The sequence below is a fragment of the Rhinatrema bivittatum genome, chromosome 1 (genome assembly GCF_901001135.1).
Source record: "Rhinatrema bivittatum chromosome 1, aRhiBiv1.1, whole genome shotgun sequence".
Lineage (NCBI taxonomy): Eukaryota > Metazoa > Chordata > Amphibia > Gymnophiona > Rhinatrematidae > Rhinatrema > Rhinatrema bivittatum.
In genome coordinates, this window is record NC_042615.1 from 311,376,073 (window position 1) to 311,397,543 (window position 21,471).

General features: G+C 43.8%; 1 protein-coding gene across 1 annotated transcript in view; it reads left to right on the plus strand.

Annotated features, from left to right (window-relative positions):
* Nucleotides 1-17,979, plus strand: part of LOC115089283 (alcohol dehydrogenase class-3) — a 61,675-nt gene extending 43,696 nt beyond the window's left edge. Inside the window, exon 9 of the mRNA XM_029597403.1 lies at nt 17,683-17,979. Coding sequence (XP_029453263.1) covers nt 17,683-17,704 — 22 coding nt within the window. The 3' untranslated portion in view covers nt 17,705-17,979. The remainder of the gene's footprint in view (nt 1-17,682) is intronic.
* The last annotated feature ends 3,492 nt before the right edge of the window (nt 17,980-21,471 follow it).

Genomic DNA, 21,471 nt, shown 5'->3' on the forward strand with positions numbered 1-21,471 from the left:
GCCCTCTGCCTGCCACCTGAGAGCTGCGCAACCCGAAGTGGCCTCTACCCTATGCCTGCAGTGCAAAGAGACTCTCGGGGGGGGGGGGGGAGGGGACACCAAAGCAAGGCCCCCCCTCAGCCAGTAGAGGAATCTGGCTCCACCAATGATAGTACCCCGGACCTCTGGATCTCCGGCTCGGTGCCTCGGGGAAATCCGCTGGATTCAATATGGACCCAGGGACCTTTTCCTGGGTGGAATTCTTCAAAGGGCTTCAAACCTTTGTCCAGGCACAAGCGGTATCGCCCATGACGCAGCCATAGTCTCCACCGGAAGAGCAAACCTTCCAAGCCCCTCTGACCCCCCCAAGACTTACCACATCCGGGCAAAAGCCTCCCCTTAGGGGACAGACACCTCGGGGGAAGAGCCTGACTCCCTAGAGGAAGGGGAAATCCCCCCCAGGGATGGAACCATACCGAACCATGATGCGATTCTTCTCCAAAGACGAGTTACCAGATCTCATGTCTCTGAGCCTGAAGACGCTGGCCATCCCTGGTGCAAGTACTACAGCAGAGCCAAAGACGAACCCAGTCTTGGTCAGTCTCCGCCAGGCCTCATGCTATTTCCCAATGCTGATTGACCTGGAATGGAATGCCCCAAGGCCAGCTTCAAAGGAGGACGGGCCCTAGAAGCCCTATACCCCCTGGAACCCACAGCCAAAGAAACTCCTATGGTTCCCAAAAGTGGACGCCATGGTCTGAGCTATCTCAAAGCGCACTACCATCCCAGTAAAAGGAGGAGCTGCACTCAAGGATGCCCAGGACAGACGTCAGGAATCCATCCTTAAACAGTCATTTGATGTCTCAGCAATGACCCTGCAGATCGCTTCTTGCTGCTCCTTGGTGTCACGTGCCCACTTGCTTCTCTCCAGGGACGCAACCTCTTCAGCCGAAACATTAGAACCAGTGATATCTTTCCTCACTGATGCAACCTCTGATCTGGTAAGCACCTCAGCCAGGGGCGTCTCATCCATAGTGGCAGCCAGAAGGCAACTATGGCTCCAAAATTGGTCAGCCGAAGCGACCTCCAAGACAAAACTCACGAGAATGCCTTTTAAAGGATCCCTCCTGTTCAGAAGCGAACTGGAGAAGTTGGCAACAAATGGGGCGAATCCCCAGTACCTCAGCTACCGGAGGACAGGAACAAAAGAAACCAGCACTCTTCTCCCCGAAGAACCAAGAGCAGAGGTGCCCAGCGTTTTAGACCATACAAAAACACATACCAAGCACCTCGCCCCGCAGGCAGGGGTCAGCCCTTTTGGAACAGACACAAGAGGGGAGCTGGCTCAGGTACAGGCCCCAGCCGCACCCCACAATGACAATCAACAGACCCATCCACAGGAAGAAGCCATAGGGGGCAGACTTACCCTCTTCTACCAAAGATGGGTCGAGATAATGTCGAATAAGTGGGTACTAACCATCGTTCGAGAGGGATACTACGTGGACTTCCACAGCATCCCTCCAGACAAATTTGTGAAATCACCATGCCACTCTTCAGTTTGTCAATTTGCCCTAGTACAAGTTTCAGGTTCACTGAGATTTGTTTCACTTCCTCTGAATGATCACCTCTGAATATCCTTTCTGATGTGGATATCAGCCTTACATCTTCCTTAGTAAAGACCAAAGCAAATAATTCATTTTCTCTTTCCCCTATGGCCTTGTCCTCCCTTAGTTGCCCCTTTTATCCCTTTATCAGCTGATGGTCCAACTGACACTCTTGCAAGCTTTTTGCTTTGAAAAAAGATTTTATGTATTTTTGCTTCCACAGCAAGCTTCTTTTCAAATTCTTTACCTTCCTTAGCAATGTTTTGCATCTAACTTGCCAGTGCTTATGTCGTTTCCTGTTTTCTTCACTCGGATCCCTTTTCCATTTTTTTTTTTGAAAGGTATTCGTTTGGAAAGATTAGCCTCCCACGTCACCTTTTAACCATGCCAGCAGTAGTTGGGCCTTCTTTCCACCTTTTTCAATGCATGGAATAAATTTATTTATTTAAAAAAGACTTCTATACTGCTGTGCCATAGCTTGTAGCCATTTACAAATACAACATACGTTATAAAAGCTTATGTATTTATAGGGGTTGATTGAAACACCATAAATAACATCATAAACTGGTGTTATCTCTGTGCTGTAATTTATTTTACAGCTGCAATATCTATTGCAAACTCCTGTTTATACAGCCAACTTTTTAAAGCTTCCTTGGCCTTGCAAGATGGTATTTTTAGACAACGTCAATGCCTGATGTACACTATTAAGCTTTGCAATTGCTCCTTTTAGTTTTTTCCTAACCATTTTGCTCATTTTATCATAGTCTCCCTTTTGAAAGTTAAATGCTATCACAGTAGTTTTCTGTAGTGGCCTCCCTCCAGTTATCAAGTTGAATTTGATCATGTTATGATCATTATTGCCTGGTGGCCCCAACACTGTGCTTCTTGCACCAAATCATGCAATCCGATAAGGATTAGATCTAAAATAGTTTCCCCTCTTGTTGGTTCTTGTACCAGCTGCTCCATTAATCAGTCATTTATTTCATCTAGAAACTTTACTTCCTTAGAATGTCCTGTTATAGCATTTACCAAGTCAATACTGTGATAATTGAAATCGCCCATTATTACTGTGTTGCTAATTTTAACTTCCTTAATTTCTGTTAGCTTTTCATTGTCTGTCTATTCATTCTGGCCAGGAGGATGATAATACACCCCCACTGCTATTCTATTCCTTTTCTCACATAGAATTTCTATCCATAAATATTGTATAGTACATTTTGTTTCATGCAGAACTTTTATCATGTTTGACGCTATGCTCTCTTTAATATATAGCACCATCCCTCCACCAATTTGATCCTTCCTATCATTGCAATATAATTTGTACCCTGGTATCACAGTGTTCCACTGATTATTCTCCTTCCACCAGGTCTTGGAGATGCCAATTATATCTACCTCTTCATCCAGTGCTATACACTCTAACTCTCCCATCTTATTTTTTAGACTTAAGATTTATACAGACATTTCAAAATGTGTTTTGTTTGAATTAACAACCTGTTTATCAGTTGATAGTGGTAATTTGGAGTCTTTCTACTCTGTCTGCTCTTTACTTAAGGGCACCTGGTCGTCTTTATTATTTATTGCAACCTCTCTATCAAGATGCCCAAACACTTCTGTTTTGTTAGTATCCTTCAAAGATGCAACATTCTGAACCATGCACTTCTGAGCCTATTGTCTGCTTTTCCCCCGTCTCTCTCCACTAATGACCTGTGTAGAGAAATCACCACCTCGTTTTTTTTCCCCTAATAGTTATGCCTCTTCCTATGCAAACCAGTATTCCTCTGGCACTACCTTGAGGCTTTCCAATATGATAACAGAACTAAAGTGTTTTTCTTGCTTGGTGCACAGCAGTTTCTCAACTCCATCAGACTTCGCTCCCTTGGATTTGTGCACTCCAAATGCACGAATCTGTACTTTCTTGCATTGAACCTTAGCTATCAACTATTTAACCACCACTCAGGCTATCCTAGATCGCATCCCATTCCTTCTACTCCCTTGAGGGAGTACTGCAGATCTCAGTGACATATGCAAACAGACACATTTTTTCCTACCACCACCCCTGCAGTATCACTCATGAAAATATTAAACTGAACCAGTTCAAGGACAGAACCCTGAGTCTCACCCCATTCATCTCATTTATTTCTTCAGCGTGAATTCCATTTACCACCCACCACCCTCCGTCTTTCACTGTCCGGTTCTAATTCTGTCCACCTCTTTGGGACTGACCTCTAGGCTGCTGAGTTTATAAGTCTTCCTTACAGGATTGTTTCGAATGTTTGCTGAAATTCAAGTATAGCAAATCCTTGATCTAATTCTCTGTCCATTCAATAAAGAAAAAAAAATTGATCCGATTTGACACACAGTCTCCCTCTGGTAAAACCAGCCTGTTAGACTTGAAATAATGTAGTGTCTCCAGTGATTTACCCACCACCAAGGACTGAGAAACTGGCCTGTAGCTGCTAATCTCCTCTCTATTATCTTTCTTTGTGAAGAGACAGTACCTGCCTTCTCCAGTCAACTGGGAAAAACCCATGATCTCTGAAGACTGATTGAAAAGATCCACCGCTGGACCTACCAGAACCTTTCTGAACTCCCTAGGATTTATCCCATCCAGCCTCTTTGCTTTGCCTGCTTTGATTTCTTGGTGCCAAAAGGAGCCCTCTGTTGTGTAAATGTTGTGGCATCTGCTCCTCTGTCACTTATCAATGGTCCTTCTCTAATCCCTTCTTTGAATACTGAACAGGAGTGTGTTCAGAACTTCTACTTTTTTTTTTCACCCTTTATACTTTTCTTCCTTTAGTTAGAAATCAGTTTATTCTCCCAGGACAAGCAGGATGTTAGTCCTCACAGATGGGTGACATCATCAGATGGAGCCCTGTACGGAACACTTTTGTCAAAGTTTCTAGAACTTTGACAAGTGGCCACATGGGGTCCCCCTTCAGTCTCCTTTTTTCCGCGGAGCTATTGCCTCGCAGTTTGTGGAGCTATGTTTTAAAACTTTTTCCTCACGGAACAATTCGTTTTTTCATCAGTTTTTCCCCACCTCTGGGTCCCCCATCATGAATCGATTCCTCCGGTGTCCAGTAGGTGTTTTTTCAAAATTCTTGTGGTTGGTTCCTGGGCATCTACCTCCCGTTGGCCAACAGCGACCGATCGCACACCACCCTTTTTTCGATGGCGACCGGTTTTAGGAAGTGCCCTGAGTGTCCGCGGACTATGTCCATCACGGCCCCACACAACATCTGCGTTCTGTGTCTTGGACCTTCCCATGACGTCCATCTGTGTCCCAGATGTGCTCAGATGACCCCCAAAGACCAGCGCACCTGCCTGGACAAGATAGAGCACTTGTTTGGTTCCAAGCAATCTGCTCCATTGACACCGATAATGGGTATGTCGAGTCGGGATCAATCTGACTCGGGACCTTTGCCTTCAGTGCCACGCCAAGATGATTGGGGGGGGCAGGAGATCACCCCTCACCGGTATCGGAACATTCAAAGACTTCTGCATCGTCGTCCTCTGTGTCAGAGAAGGACCGGGCCAAGCTCTGGTCATCACTATCCGATTCTGGCACCGACACCGGAGCAGCATCGGCCTCTGCCGAACCCCCTCCAAAGAGGCCCTGCCCTCCTCCAGACCCAGGACCCTAGGGTGTTCCCCCACAGATATTGGTGCCGGGCACCGAGCCTCTGTGGACCCCCGTGGATACTCCGGTGATGCCCAGCCTGCTTCCTACTCCAAAGACAGGTCTTGTCTGCACCTTCATTCAGAGAGCAGTTGGACCGTGTGGTTCAACAGGCAATGCTAAATGTCCTTCAGGGTCTCCAGCAGCCACTGATGCCGGCCCCCATACCAGCATCGGAACCGGCACCCTCCATGTTGGTGCCTCTGCTGGCAAGGCTGGACGTGCTGCTCGGTGCCCTACCGACGCAACCCGTGCCAACGGGTCCCCCGGTGTCTTGTCCACCACCGGTGCCTCCCGCCATTTCGATCCCGATTCCGGGCTTCTCTCAGGAGGAAGATGCGGCCCCTCGCTCCATCTCCAAGGGTGGTACCGCTGATGCCAGATCCCATCCCCGGGCTATCTGGCCTCCTGGTGCCCCGACGTCCATCGCAGGTCCTGGTGCCCTCTATGCCAGCGCCATCGCTGTCTGTTCCACTTCATCGACCATCGGTGCCCATGCCCCATACTCTGGGTTTTGGCCTCCTTCCTCGACCCAGGCAGTTTACTAGTGAGGCGGAAGCCCCTTATGACCCATGGGAAGATGCCTCCTCTGAGCATTCCTCTGAGGCCTCCGAAGACCTTCAGTCGGAGCCTTCTCCGCCAGATGAGAGATGGCATTCACCTCCGGAGGACCTATCCTTCGAGTTTTGTCCGAACGATGGCTGAGACCATTCCCTTCCAACTTTTAACCTAAGAGGATGCCCGCTACAAGATGTTGGAGGTCCTCCAATTTGTGGACGCTCCTAAGAAGGTGATGGCTGTCCCGGTGCATGAGGTTCTCCTGGACCTCCTTCACCGGCTCTGGGAACACATGGGTTATGTGGCTCCAGTCAATAAAAAGACGGATGCCACCTATTTAGTACAACAGGCCCTAGGCTTTCAGAAGAGCCAGTTGCCACACCAGTTGGTGGTAATCAAATCAGCCCAGAAAAAGGCCAAGAGGACCTGCCCTCACTCCTCCACCCCTCCAGGAAAGGACAATAGAGCCTTAGATGCTATGGGTCGAAGAGTTTTCCAGGGATCTATGCTCATTGCTCGCACAGCAGCGTACCAGTTGTACGTGACCCAGTACAACCGGAACATCTGGAAACAGGTCCAGGAGTACACAGAGACCCTACCACAACAGTTTCAGGAGGGCCTGGAATCCATCCTCCAAAACAGACTGGAAGCTGGGAAACAGGTGAAAGCGGCCTATGACATCTTTGAGACGGCGTCAAGGGTCTCTTCGGCAGGCATTAGTGCCAGACGCTGGGCCTGGCTAAAAGCTTCCGACCTTCACCAGGAGGTTCAGGACAAACTGGCCGATCTCCCCTATACAGGAGAAAATCTGTTTGGGGACAAAATCCGGGACACGGTGGCCCAACTCAAGGACCACCATGAGACCCTACGTCAGTTGTCTACTACCAGTGACCCCTCTTCGGCGACCCGTAGAGGGCCAATTAGGGACTCCAGAAAGCAGTTTTACAGGCAACGGAGATATTATCCTCCGGCCTCCTGTGCTCGTCCACCCAAAGAGGCCACCCTCGCCAACAAAGAGCACCTAGGGCTCAGCCAGCCCCCCAGCCAAGCCCTGCAGCTGGCTTTTGACCGGCACACAGAGAGCAGAAGCATATCCCCTTTACCCGCATCATCCGACTCATCTGTGGGGTTGTCTCTGCCTATTCGTGAACAACTGGTCTCTGATTACCACCGACCAATGGGTATTATCCATCATAGCACGGGGTTACTGCCTGAATCTTCTCAGTGTTCATCCAGACTCCCCGCCCTCTCCGGCATGGAGCCTCGTAGAACTCACACTGACCCTAGAGTTAGAACTCTCGGCCCTGCTGCGGTCCAGAGCCGTGGAATCTGTTCCCCGGGTTCAGTGAGGACAAGGGTTCTACTCCTGGTATTTTCTAATTCCAAAGAAAACAGGTGGTCTCCATCCCATCCTCGACCTCTGGGCCTTAAACAGATTGCTCCACAGAGAGTGGGTCAAAATGGTATCCTTGGGAACCCTACTTCTGCATCAAGGGGAATGGCTCTACTCTGTGGATCTACAGGACGCCTACATGCATATTGCCATTTTTCCACTTCATCACAAATATCTGCGCTTCGTAGTAGGTCACTGGCACTTCCAGTACAGGGTTCTTCCCTTCAGGCTGGCCTCTGCACCCCAGGTCTTCACAAAGTGCCTGGCAGTGGTGAGAGCACATTTGCACCGGAAAGGGGTGCATGTGTTCCCATATCTGGACGATTGGCTCATCAAGAGTTCTTCAAAAGGAGCCCTTCGGTCTCTGAGCATGATGTTGATACTCCTCCAATCACTGGGGTTCCTCGTAAATTACCCGAAATCCCAGCTGACTCCATCCCAGCGACTCAACATCAGGGTGGATCTGGACATCACATTACCCAAGGCGTTCCTTCCCAGCGAACACGTTGCCACCTTGGGTGGGCTGGCCAGGTCCATCCATCACTGGCAGACGACCTCAGCCTGCCTGCTCCTGAAGTTGCTGGGTCACATGGCATCGTCTGTGCAAGTCACCCCAATGGGCCTGCCTGGCCATGAGGGTCACGCAATGGATCCTGCGGTCCCAGTGGCACCAAGCCTCTCAAGAACTCTCCACACTGGTTCGGATAACCAAATCACTCCAGCTCTCCCTCACCTGGTGGGCACAGAAATCCAACCTCAGCAAAGGTCTCCCTTTTAGCTCCCTGCTGCTCAGGTAATCCTGACCACAGATGCCTCTAAGCTAGGCTGGGGGGCCTATGTCAACGGCCTCTGCACGCAAGGGGTATGGTCGAAGCCCAAGGCGAGATGCCAGATAAACTTTCTGGAACTCCAAGCGATGCAGTATGTACTCTATGCATTCCAGGATCGGCTGGATCCAGACGGACAAAAAGTGGCCATGGGGCACAGGCTCTACGCATTCCAGGACTGCCTGTCCAACAGGGTCATCTTGATCCAGACGAACAACCAAGTGGCCATGTGGTACGTGAACAAATGGGGGGCACAGGCTCTACGCATTCCAGGATTGCCTGTCCAACAGGGTCATCTTGATCCAGACGGACAACCAAGTGGCCATGTGGTACATGAGCAAACGTGGAGGCAGGCTCTTATCTCCTCTGCCAAGAGGCAGCGCAGATTTGGGCCTGGGCCCTGCACTTCCATGCTCCTGTGGGCCATCTTCCTGGCATCAACAACGTGATTCTTAAACATCCCTAGTCCCCTATCCCACCTCCACCCTGTAGGTGCACCACTAATAATATTGAAAAATGGAAAGAAGGAGAACCAAGGTATCAACCACTGCATTGAGCTTTAAAAGTGGTTTAAGAATAGACTCCTAGCCCTACCTAAAAGACTTTGAATATAACTGTCCCAGATGGTAAAGTTCTTATTTTTTGCTGAGGGAGATTTAGTGGCTATAAGAGATTCCATATGCGCCACTGCCAGTAGGATGGTGGGTCCTTCTCTCTCCAATACATTAAAATGTTTTTTTTCCCCAGTAACAATGCCTTTTGTAGAAAATCTATCACCTTCTCTTTTCACAGCTGTTTAAAAACCCACTCCAAACAAAACTGCCTCTATAGTTGGGGGCAGATGAATACTTACTATATTGCCTAAGTATCTTAATATCCTTCTCCAGAATATGGTCACAAGAGTGCAAGTCCAGAACTTGTATGTTATTGACCCCTTCTTCTCTGCACACTTAGGGCAATCCCCGATGGGATTATTCCCACTTTATAAGCCATTATTGGAGGGATGTAAGCCCTATGATTAAATTTGAATTGGAATTCCCTTAACCCCATATTGGGAGAAATCTATCTTAGCAATCGGAACTGGACAGTAAGCCCCCCTGGAATAATGAGAAATTAGTCTCCTGCTTCCAAGTATTCCACAAGGGCAAGATGTAATCATTCCTAGACTATTTTAACTCTTTGTGGAGAAACGCAAGTGAAACCTTAGACTTTTCTGGCTGAAAAAATGTATCTCTGGCCTCTGTCTTAAGTTGCTCTAAAGTCTCCCTGGGTAGGGAACCCATATAATGGAGTTGCATATAGGAAAAAAATGTCTGAGTCCTGTAGGTCATATCGTTCTTTTAGCTTAGAAAAGGGGAGTATAATACCATCCCGGTCTAGAATGTGAGAGAGAATTTGGATACCCTTTTGTTTCCACTTTAACCAGCTCTGGAATTGAGTGCCCAGTAAGAATTCTAAGTTCCCGTGTATTGGGAAATATGAAGAGCAGCAGCCAGTAAACTGCAAGCACGATGCTAGGCATCTCCAAGCCCAACAAAGTGGTGTGAGCAGAATGTTCTGTGCCAGCCCCCTAGGTAACATTTTACCCTCCGCATGGAGGACAAAACGCAAGTCTGAAGGAAACATCATGAGGCAATCCACCTCTAGATCCATGTACACAGAGTCCCTAAGCATCCAGTCCCATACTATCCATAAAAGACTGGCCAGATTATATAGCCCGAGCTCTCCTTTATCCCAGTCCAATTGCAGCTTACGGAGTGCAATTCTTGGTTTCTTGCCCGCCCACAGGAACTTTGTCAGGTATTGATTCAGGCATTTAATATCTTTACTGGCAAGACGGAGAGGCAACATTTGAAGCAGGTATAACCCATGTGGGAAGAGTCATCTTGATAAATTTATTCTGCCTGCTATAGAGAGTGGTAAATTCCACCACACCTCCAGCTTTGTTTTAGAAGAATTTATTAAGGGGGAGATATTAATCCTGTATAATTGAGTTAAATCCATTCCAATTCTTACACCTAGGTATTTAAGGGTGCTTTGCATTCATTTAAGAGGGAAAGTACCTTGCCAAGCCCATCGAGTGGAGTCTGGGCATGTCAAGACTTCTGATTTATCTTTGTTCAATTTAAGCCCAGAAAAGGCACCAAAATCTTCAATTAAATGAAGTAAATAAGTTAAGGAATTAACCGGGTCTGTTAAAAATAAATAAATAAATAAATAATAAGTAAATCATCCGCAAAAGCTGAGTACTTTAAAGTGGACCTCCTCAGGGGAAGCCCCTTGATCTCTGATGCTTGTTGAATAGCTATGAGAAAGAGGTTCCAGGGAAAGTAGGCACCCTTGACATGTTCTCCCTCTTAATTGGGAAAGAGGAGGAGATACTACCATTAGCTGTGACCTCCGCTAAGGGTTAGAGTAAAGCAGCTGTATCCCTCTTAAAAAGGTGCTGTGCATACTCTGCAGAAGGTCAAATAGATACTGCCATTCCACCCTATCAAAGGCTTTTTCTGCATCAAAACTTACCACCAAAAAGGGGACATTACTTTTAATACTACTATCTACATCCATTACTAGCTTACACACATTTTACCATGGCATGTCTTCCCTTCAGAAACCCAACCTGACCAGGGGCTACAAGCTCAGGGAGAATTAAAGCTAAACAATCCACCATGATCTTTGCAAGCAGCTTCTGGTCGAAATTTATCAGGGAACTTGGACGATAGGAAGAAACCAAAGCCGGGTCTCTTCCCGGTTTGGGGATGACTGTAATTACCGCTTTGTTCATGTGAGAGGGGTAGGAGCCCTGGTTAACCAGAGTCTCATAGGTGCTACATAGCAAAGGTGACACCTGTTCCCCCAGGATTTTATAGAATTCGCTGGAAAATCCATCTGGACCAGGAGCTTTTAAAGACATATATAGTAACATAATAATAACGGCAGAAAAAGACCAAAATGGTCCATCTAGTCTGCCCTGCAAGCTTCCCAAGGTAGTAACTGCCGCTCCATGCTAGTTTAGCTTTTTTATTTATTCCCATCCTCTAGCCTTTAGGGATCCACAGTGTTTATCCCATGCCCCTTTGAAATCCTTCACAGTTTTAGTCTTCACCACTTCCTCCAGAAGGGCATTCCAGGCATCCACCACCCTCTCAGTGAAGAAATATTTCCTGACACTGTTTCTTCCTCCCTAGAGTTTCAAATCGTGACCCCTAGTTCTACTAAATTGTTTCCAATGGAAAAGGTTTGTTGACAACCATGGATCATTAAAACCTTTCAAGTATCTGAAGGTCTGTATCATATCACCCCTACTCCTCCTCTCCTCCAGGGTATACATATTCAGGTTCCTCAACCTCTCCTCATAAGTCATTCGATGGAGACCACCCCCCATTTTGGTCGCCCTTCTCTGAACCGCCTCCATCCTGTCTCTGTCTCCTTTGAGATATGGTCTCCAGAACTGAACACAGTACTCCAGGTGAGACCTCACCATGGACCTATACAAGGGGATTATCAGTTCCCTTTTCTTACTAGATATTCCTCTCTCTATGCAGCCCAGCATTCTTCTGGCTTTGGCTATCTCCGTGTCACACTGCTTCGTCGACTTCAGGTCATTAGACACGATCACCCCAAGGTCTCTCGCCTGCTCCGTGACATCAGCCCTTCACCCCCCAATGCATATAGTTATTCTGGATTATCATGCCCCAGATGCATGACTCTGCCTTTCTTAGCATTGAATCCCAGCTGCCATATCTTCAACCACTCTTCCAGCTTCCTTAAATCCCGTCTCATTCTCTGTACTCCTTCCAGCCTGTCCACTCTGTTGTAGATCTTAGTATCATCCGCAAATAGACAAACTTTTTACCTTCTAACCCTTTCGCAATGTCGCTCACAAAGATGTTGAACAGAACCGGTCCCAACACCGATCCTTGTGGCACTCCACTTAACACCATTCTCTCTTCAGAGTAGTTTCCATTTACCATCACCTGTTGTCTTCTATCCGTCAACCAGTTTGTAATCCACGCTAACACTTTGGAGCTGACTCCCAAGCTTCTCATTTTGTTGATGAGTCTTCTGTGTGGGTCCATTTCAAAAGCTTTACTAAAATCCAAGTAAATTACATCAAGCGCTCTTCCCTGATCCAGTTCTCTAGTCACCCCATCAAAGAGATCAGTTAGATTCGTCTGACAGGACCTTCCCCTGGTGAATCCATGCTGCTTCTGATCGAGCAACCCACCGGATTGTAGATAGTTCACTATCCTTTCTTTCAGCAGAGTCTCCATTAATTTTCCCGCCACCGAGGTGATGCTAACCGGCCTGTAATTTCCAACCTCTTCTCTGCTCCCACTGTTGTGTAGCGGGACCACCACCACTCTTCTCCAGTCACTAGGCACTACACCCTTTTCCAAAGATCTATTGAACAGGTCACACAGTGGACTTGGCAGAATGAATGCCCACTGTGAATGGTCAGTTTGATCTTTGTAAATGTCCTTCTGGAAATTGACATAAGGAGGTTTTCTTTAACAATTCTTGCCACTTGGTGTACCCCGCAGGAAGATTTGATCAGAGAGGTCATAAGTTTCCCGGCTTCATCACTATGCTGATATAGTTGAGACTTATAATAAAGAATGCTCTTCTTTGCCCTTTGGAGTAAAATATTCAATGCTCCTTGCACCGCTATATATGCTTCTTTATTTCTGGCTGTGTTGGTACTAGCTAGAAGAACCTTAAGCTTTCTCATTGTACAATCAAGCATATTCCTTGACAGAACAGAAATTATCAACAAACAGTAAAAGAAGCACAACAAATATATAATTATACTTTCAGAATATAAATCTATATACTGTCATTGAAACACAGTCCTCAAATGGGAATATCCAATTCTCTTGAAGGCACTTTTAAGGAAAAAAGTTAACTTATAAGCAAACATTAGCTTACTGGGATTGCGTCTTATTTAAAGCACACAGCTTTATTGAGGTGATACTACTACTACTTAGCTTCTTCAATAGCAGAAGCAGCTCTATTAGAGAGAAACTTAGTGAGTTGCGATGTATTATAAAAAATATACTTATCACGATGGTTTATATAACATTTGCAAGGAAATTTTAACATAAACGTAGCTTCCATTTGTAACAGTTTAGGTCTCATAATCAGGAATTGTTTCCTTCTTTTCTGAGTTTCTTTCGCTACATCTGGAAATATTTGTACTCTCATCTTTAAGAATAACTCTTTATGATTTCTAAAATACATTTTCATTACCCAATCTTTATCTGACTCGAGTAAAAAAAAGATATAACTAGGGTTCCAGGTTGGGCTTCAGTTGTATCAGATGATTCAAGAATTTCAGACACATTTAGTGGAGATAATACTTGGAAATCTTGCCCCTCAGTAGATTTTATTTTCATCTATGGTATATAATAAATCTTTGTTAATAATGGAAGAGTTTGTTGAGTAAACTTTAACATCTCTATTGCGTATCTGTTCCAAATGTCTCTAGCTGAGATTGATAAACTTTCCCAAAGTACCACTAGTCTTAGATTTTTTCCTCTAATAAGATTCTCAAGATTCTCCATTTTTTTTATCAAGAAAATGATTCTCTTTTTTTTTTTTTTTTTTTAAAGCTCGATGTTCATTTAAATTTCCAATATCTTGTCTAGCAGCATCCAAAACTTGTTCTTTTTTTATATTTTCCTCCTCTAAATTTCTCACTTGAATTTTTCCATATCGGCCATCTTCTTAATCATAGGTTTTAACTGTGAGGCAATGGTCTCGTTCAAAATAACTAAAGTCTCCCAGATTGTTTCTAAGGAAAAGACTTGTGGTCTTACCATCTGGATGTTTTTTATTTCGAGTTTAGAAGAAGAGGACTCCAATCTATCCATTCTTTGTTCCTCCGAGGACTGTATCATTCCTTCCAGAGACGCCAATAGCTTCAGCCTCCACTGCAGCCTCTGTCGCTGTTTCACTTCGGTTCTCCCCAGGCCACTACACCTCATCAGTATGCGCCTGAAGAATCTCCTGATCAGATGTTCTCTTTCATGCGGGGTTCTCTGGCGGTGTTCTCTCAACCGGTGAAAGAGATGTTATCGAGTCAAGAAGAAGGTCTGTTGTTTCAACGCCTTCCCGATCCTTCTCCAGCGACTGCACTCCCGGATAAACAATTCCACGCACCACATGAGCGGCTATCGGTCTCACTGGGAGGGGTGCCTCTACAACTTGCCTCTCCCTAGCTCGCCGTTTGCGACCCAAATGTGGCATAATCGCTTGAAAAACCAGGTAAATTCTCCATAAGAAATCCGAGACGCTCATCTTGGCTCCCCTATTGTAGGGAAATTTTAAACTGTTTCATCACACATGGATTCAATTTTACATAATGTAAGGCTAAGGCCCCTGCTTATATCTTGGTTCCCCAAAGTAAAAAGAGAAACAAATCATTTGTTATACCCTTGTACACTTATACAATATGGTGCACCTTCCCATTTCCCTCCCCTTCCAAACTTCCCCATCCCTTATGTAACATGTGGATCACACTCATAATCTCCATTCACACCACCCCTCTTTCACACCCTCAACCTACAATCATACATAAGGGTTCTTTAAATTGAGTACCCAATACAAGATAATAGGTAAAACATGCCCAGTATACTGAGTCTTAAACAATTAAACCAGTGAAGTAAAATCATAATTATTTTAACACTGTCCGGTTCCACGATAGCAGGAATCCTTGTGTTCCTGATACAAGGATCACCTTCCTTAAACCTGAATTTTGCTAGTCTAATAAATACGCTGTAAATAAAGATGACACAACTCGTTTTGTCTGTAGTATCTGGCCCCATTCGTCTGGCCTCGAGAAAGTTTGTGTGTGCAAAAAACTTGTATCACAATCATACCACGGTGCCAGTAAGTTCCAGCTTTGTTTTAAATCTGCTGGCTGTTAGTGTCATGGAGTATCAGTGTCCCAATTTTTTTAGCATTATTTGAAAGGGTAACTATGTAAATGATGGCTGATAAAGACCAAAATGGCCCATCCATAACCGTCCTTTATTTACCTGTTCCACCTTACTCCTGGTTTAATAAACTTCTATCATGCCCCTCTCAGCCATCTTTTTTTTTTCTAAGCTGACGAGCCCTATCCCGCATAGCATCTGATCGTAGGAGAGCTGCTCTATCCACTTTATCTTTTTTTTTTTTTTTTTTGTTGCCCTTCTCTATACCTTTTCTTGTTCCTCTGTCTTTTTCTGAGATTGGGCAACCAGAACTGCACACAGTATTCAAGGTTTGGGCACAGCATGGATTGAGACAGAGGCAACTTGATATTCTGTTTTATTCTCCATTCCTTTTTTAATATTTCCTAATATTCTATTTGCCCTTTTTTTTTTTATGACTACCACCGCACACTGAGCTGAGAATTTCAATATATTGTCAAGGGCTCCCAAGAACCTTATCCTGGGTGGTGACTCCTAATACAGAGCCCAACATTGTGTACCTATAGTTAGGATTATCTTTCTCTATATTTTAAAACATTTATAACCCACAGGCCTAAAATGCTTGCACCCTGTGAGGAGCAGAACATCCATAATTTTAATGAACAGTAATTCACAGAATACTGCATCACCACAACAGATGTACGCAGTCATACACCACAACGAAATTTGTGTTCGGCTGGAAAGGGATTTCTCACCATTCCCTCTATCTCAACGGCCAGACTTACTTCCGTCAGGGAAAGGGCTATCTCATTGGCAGGCCCAGGTCTTTGGAATGCATTACCTACTGAATTAAGACTCCAGAGTAATATGAAAGAGTTTAAGAAGGCATTGAAAACCTGGCTATGTGCACAAGCATTTCAAGTGGAAGCCAGCTAGAAATTTATCATGTTATTTTATTAATTATGTTTAACATTTTACTTTATTTTAAATTTTTAAGATGTTATTTTATTAGTTATGCATAAAGTTTAGTTCTTAATTAGAATTTTAATGTGTATTTACTTTTAAGTTAGGATTTTGATTGTTTTCTGCGTTTTTATGAATTATTGTATGTTATGTTGAATTTGTTGTAAAGAAACATTGTAAACCGGTGTGAAGGTTCATACCAACATCGGTCTAGAAAAACCAGGAAATAAATAATCAATATATAATATAGCATCACTTTGCACATTTCCACATTAAATTTCATCTGCCATTTAGACTCCCAGTCTCTTAGTCTCAAAAGATCCTTCTGCAGTTCCTCACAATCCGCTGCTGTTTTAACAATTTTGAATAAATTTGTCTCATCTACAAATTTGATCACCTCACTTATTCTCTTTTCCAGATCATTTATGAATGTTAAACAGCACAGGTCCCAGTACAGATCTGCAGCACTCCACTAATGACCTTTCTCCATCTGGAAAATTGACCTTTTATTCCTACCTTCTATGTTCCATCATTTAAAAGTCATAATAGGACATTGCCTCCTATCCCATGACTTTTAATTTCACGCAGAGTCTTACATGTGGGATTTTGTCAAATGCCTTCTGAGAATCCAAATATACTATATCAACCAACTCGCCTTTATCTGTTTGTTTACATCTTCAAAACAATCTAATAGATTTGTAAAGCAAGAGTTCCCTTTTCTAAAACCATGATGACTTCCCCATTAAGCCATGTCAATCTATATATATATATATATATATATAGTCAGTAATATTGGGCCGGATTTTAAGAATTATGCACAGGCATAGATTTGTGTGTGCACAAATCTACGCCCGATTTTATAACATGCGCGCATGTAACCCTTTGAAAATCCGCCCCATTGTGTTTAAGAATGGCTTCTACCATTTTCCCTGGCACTGACAGGCCAGTTTGTATTTTCCTAGATCACTTTGGAGCTCTTTTTGAAAATTGGTGTGCATTGGCCATGCTCCAATCTTCAAGAACTTTGGCTGTTTTAAATGATAGGTTACAGATTAGTAGTAACAGGTTTGCATTTTCATGTTTGAGTATTTTCAGAATGCTGAGTAAATACCATCCAGTTCTGGTCATTTTGTTGTTCTTTACAGATTTGCATTAGTTGCTCAGAATCATCACTGAGGCAAAGAATGTATTCAGTTTCTTTACTATTTCCTTGTCCTCTTTGAGCATCCCATTTAACGCTTGACCATCTAGTGGCCCAACTGATTCCCTTGTAGGCCTTTTGCTTCAAATGTACTTGAAAAAGTTTTACTATTAGTTTTTGCCGCTCTAATTTCTTTCTCTCAAATTTTCTTTGCCTGCCTTATTGCTGCTTTACATCTTAGGCTCTTGTGGTCTGCTTTCTTTTGTTTTGGTTTTTTTTTTAAAGATGCCTTTTGTCTTTCATCTCAGCATTAAACAATGCACGGAATAGATTTTATCTGGGCTTCCAAAAAGGTATTTTTAAACAATGTCCTCATGTAGGTTTTTAACCTTAGCATCTGCTCCTTTTATTTTTTTCTAATTTCCTCATTTTATATAGTTTCCCTTTTTAATTAATGTCCTACTTCTAGTAATTATGTCTTACATGTTTTATAGCCTGCTCTGGAATGAATGTTGGAAAAATGGTGGCAATCTCTCTTTCTGTGCAAAGGGAAATTCTTTATTTATTACAGTCAGATCACTGTGTTAATGGATATTTTTTTTGTTTGTTTTCTCTTTAAAGCATTCGCAGTGTCCTGATCTGAGCAAGCTATGAAATGGAGCTTGGTGCCTCCCAACACTGCACTACCAGCATCTACAGTCTAGCTTTACTCCTCAGGTTGTCCACCATCACACTGACAATTGTGTCAAAAGGACAGTTGTCACATTTTATACAACAAAAAATGGTTGTTTTTCATTTGATTGATAGCATCAGATGACTTGTATTTCAGCTGAATCATTTTACAAATCCGTACATAATGTGAGAAACCTAGCAGTGTCTGAATAATTCAGAATCGTAGTAAAGAGTTTTGGATATGAATTGTAATGTTTACACGTCTCATCTTTGTGTGTGTGTGTGTGTTATATATAACAAATTGATTAGTATATATAGGAAGATGGCTTGCGTCTTACAACTTCCTGTGGTGCAGAGGGTGTGGGTTGCAGGCTGTCTGGTAATAGGACACAGGTGGAATAGACAAGAAGAGATGTGATGGTGGCTTTACACATCCTGCATGAGAACAATAAGTGATTCCATGATTTGATGGACTGAGATAAGTACTTGCCTGTGAGACAGGCAATGGCACTTATTGAAACCTGACTGATCAGGTTAATTTTTTCTATTTTTTGGGATGAATTTAGAAACCTACAGATTCATATGAGGATCCTGGATAGGTTTCCCCACTTTTTTTTCTTTTTTGGTACATAGAAGAAATATGTTTGGGCCTTGATTAGATTTTATAAATATCAATACTGTTCCCTAGTAGATTTTTTTTTTTTTTTTTGTATGACATTTAAATCCGGAACTGTTGAATTGCTTGCCGTTCCTCTTCTGTTTCCTGGCTTTTGCTAAACTTCTTTTGACTATTGGTAATTTATCAACTGTAAGCAAGGCTCAGAGCCTCTGTGATTAAACACTGTGAGATGCTCTGAAGAATAACTCATCCTACATTTGACGAGGAACACAAGCAGCATGGGACATGTACCTGCAGACCCTGGAATCAAGGACACAGCCCAGGTCCTCCATGACCAGCTTACTGGCGGGGTGGGGAGAGAATTCAGAGAATCATTTCCTATATGTTGGCAGTGTGTGTGAGTTGCATTTGAAGTTTTTTGTTCTAGTAATTTCCTCCTGCTCTTTTGAGCTCTAGCACCATCAGCCTTTGGGTGTGCCTTTCAAGGGTTTTTTTGTATGAATTTTTTCATTCCCTACTCCTTTTTGTCTAGTCATTGAAATAACCCTTCAGCTAGTGGCATCAGTTATCTTTCCCTCAAAAACCCACTACATGTGCAGTCTGAGTATGACCAATAGGTGTCTGCATTGTGCAGTGACAGTGCCTTCTACACAAGAGCTGGAAAAGTTAAGTGAGTTTTCCTCCTTTGCAGCACCCCCTGAACGTTTGCTGGGAAGGACACTTGAGCAAAAAGAATCTGAAGGGAGCCAAGGATCCAATATCTTTTAGAAGAATCTGTGAAAGTACCCCAGAGGCTCCCAATGATAGTATTGGTGGTAAGGAAGATACGGGTAGGGAGCAGGGGTGCTATATATGTTTAAAATGGTAATTAAAATTGTTTGATAAGTAAAATATCACAAGAGAGAAAATAAAGCAAAAGTTAGATGGTTTTGAATTGTGTTCACTGGCTCTTTTATATAAAAAAAATTTAAAAAAAAATCCTTTCCGCCAAGCAAAATTCTGACTTGTAAAGCAATAGTGACATCTGGTGGCCAATTTGGAAATTGTAGCTGTATGAAATTAAGAAGATAATAAATGCTATTCTACATCAGACCAAGCACCATCGAGCCCAGCATTCTGTCTCCAACAGAGATCAGATCAGGTCAGATTGACAATAGTTGATCTATTTCTTGTAATGCACACCCAAGAATCATGGCATGTTCCCTAGTCCTAGTATTGCTTAAAAAGTTGAATAACTGTCCCTGTTTAGCCATTCCACCCCACTCATGATTTTATAAATTTCAATCATATCCCCTCTGTCATCTCTTTTCCAAGCTAAAAATCTCTAATCTGTTTAGTTTTCTCCATAAAGGAGCTTTTCTATCCCCTTTTATCATTTTTGTCATTCTTCTCAGTCCACTGTCTTTTTTTGAGATGGGGTGACCAGAATTGTACACAATACTCAAGGTGCAGTTGCACTGTGGATCTATACAAGGGCATTATGATATTCTCAGTTTTGTTCTGTTCCTGTCCAAATAATTCCTAACATTCTATTTGCCTTTGATTGCCACCGCACACTGCTGTGTGCACAAAAATATTTTCACAAAAATGGAGCATGGCATGGTCTTGGGCATTCCTGGATTTCACATTGAAGCCAGTGCGTAAATACTTATGTGCACAAGCACCTGGCAGGGTCCCCTGCTGTATAATTTTACTTCTGCTATGGATGGCTTGAAAGTAATAAAACAAACAAAAAAAAAAAACCTTACACAGATCAGCGGGGTTTTAAGAGTTGAGGTTAACAGGGGAAGGAGGGCTATTAAAGTAGGGGGTTTGGAAGTCCTATCCCTTCCCTGGGCAAAATGGGAATGAACTGGGAAAACAGGCAATTGTCAGCAAACATATCTACTAAAATCCCCCTACTTAAATGATAGAAGCGGCATTTGTGTACATAGACAACCACTTAACACTGCACGTACAGATGCATGCGTTCAGCCTATTTTATAGTGTGTGTATGGATGTTGTAAAATAGCCACGTCCGAGAGGAGCGAGCCGGCACACGTGCACCTGCACACTTGTTTAAAAGTTGCCATCTGTGTACTGATGGTACTTATCCCTTAAATGAAGGACTTTTTTCCCACTAACAGAATTATACATTTTTTGAATGGGTGTATGTGGAGAAGGGGAAGAAGAGAACCCAAGGTCACCATCTTGAACTTTTCTCTTTGTAGGTAATTTGTTTAAGGTGCGAAGATCCAAAGGGAAGACTGGCTGTGCTTTCTAGACCTTCAGGACGCCTAAACACACATTTCAATTACTCAGTCACATCGCAGAGTCCTGCGGTTCCTAGTAGGCCCAATACACTTCCAGTATCGAGTGCTACCTTTCAGCCTAGCATCTGCCCCACGAGTCTTCAACAAGTGCCTCGTAGTGGAAGCTACCTTTCTCAGGAGTCAAAGTGTCCACGTCTACCCCTACCTCAACGATTGGTTGGTCAGGGCTCCCACTCAGCAAACTGCACTGAAGTCCCTACATCTCACTTTGCATTCCCTGATCTCCCTAGGGTTCCTCATAAACTATCCAAAATCCAGGCTAGTTCCTTCTCAAATCCTATTGTTCATAGGGGCCGACTTGGACACTCCAAAAGTCAAAGTCTTCCTACCTCGGGATCAAGCTTTGTCTCGCTTCTCTGGCCCATCGACTGCAGTCTCGACAACATTCAACTGCACGTCATTTTCTGGTCTTACTGAGTCATATGGCATCCTCTGTGCATGTCACTCCCATGGCTCACCTTGCCATGAGAGTAATGTAGTGGACTCTAAAATCGCAGTGGATTCAGTCTTCTTAGCCAATGTCCACCATTGTCCACATCACCAAACAGCTCCGCTTATCGCTGGCCTGGTGGGCAGACCAATTCAATCTGCTACAAGGCCTTCCATTTCAGGTTACAGAACCTCAAATAACCTTGACAACAGATGCTTCCAGCCTCGGCTGGGGTGCACATGTTGGGAACCTGCAAACTCAGGGCATTTGGTCGCCAGAGGAAGCCAAACACCAAATAAATTTCCTGGAGCTTCGTGCAATCAGATATGCTCTCAGGGCTTTTCAGAATCACCTTTCCAACCAGGTCATCCTGATTC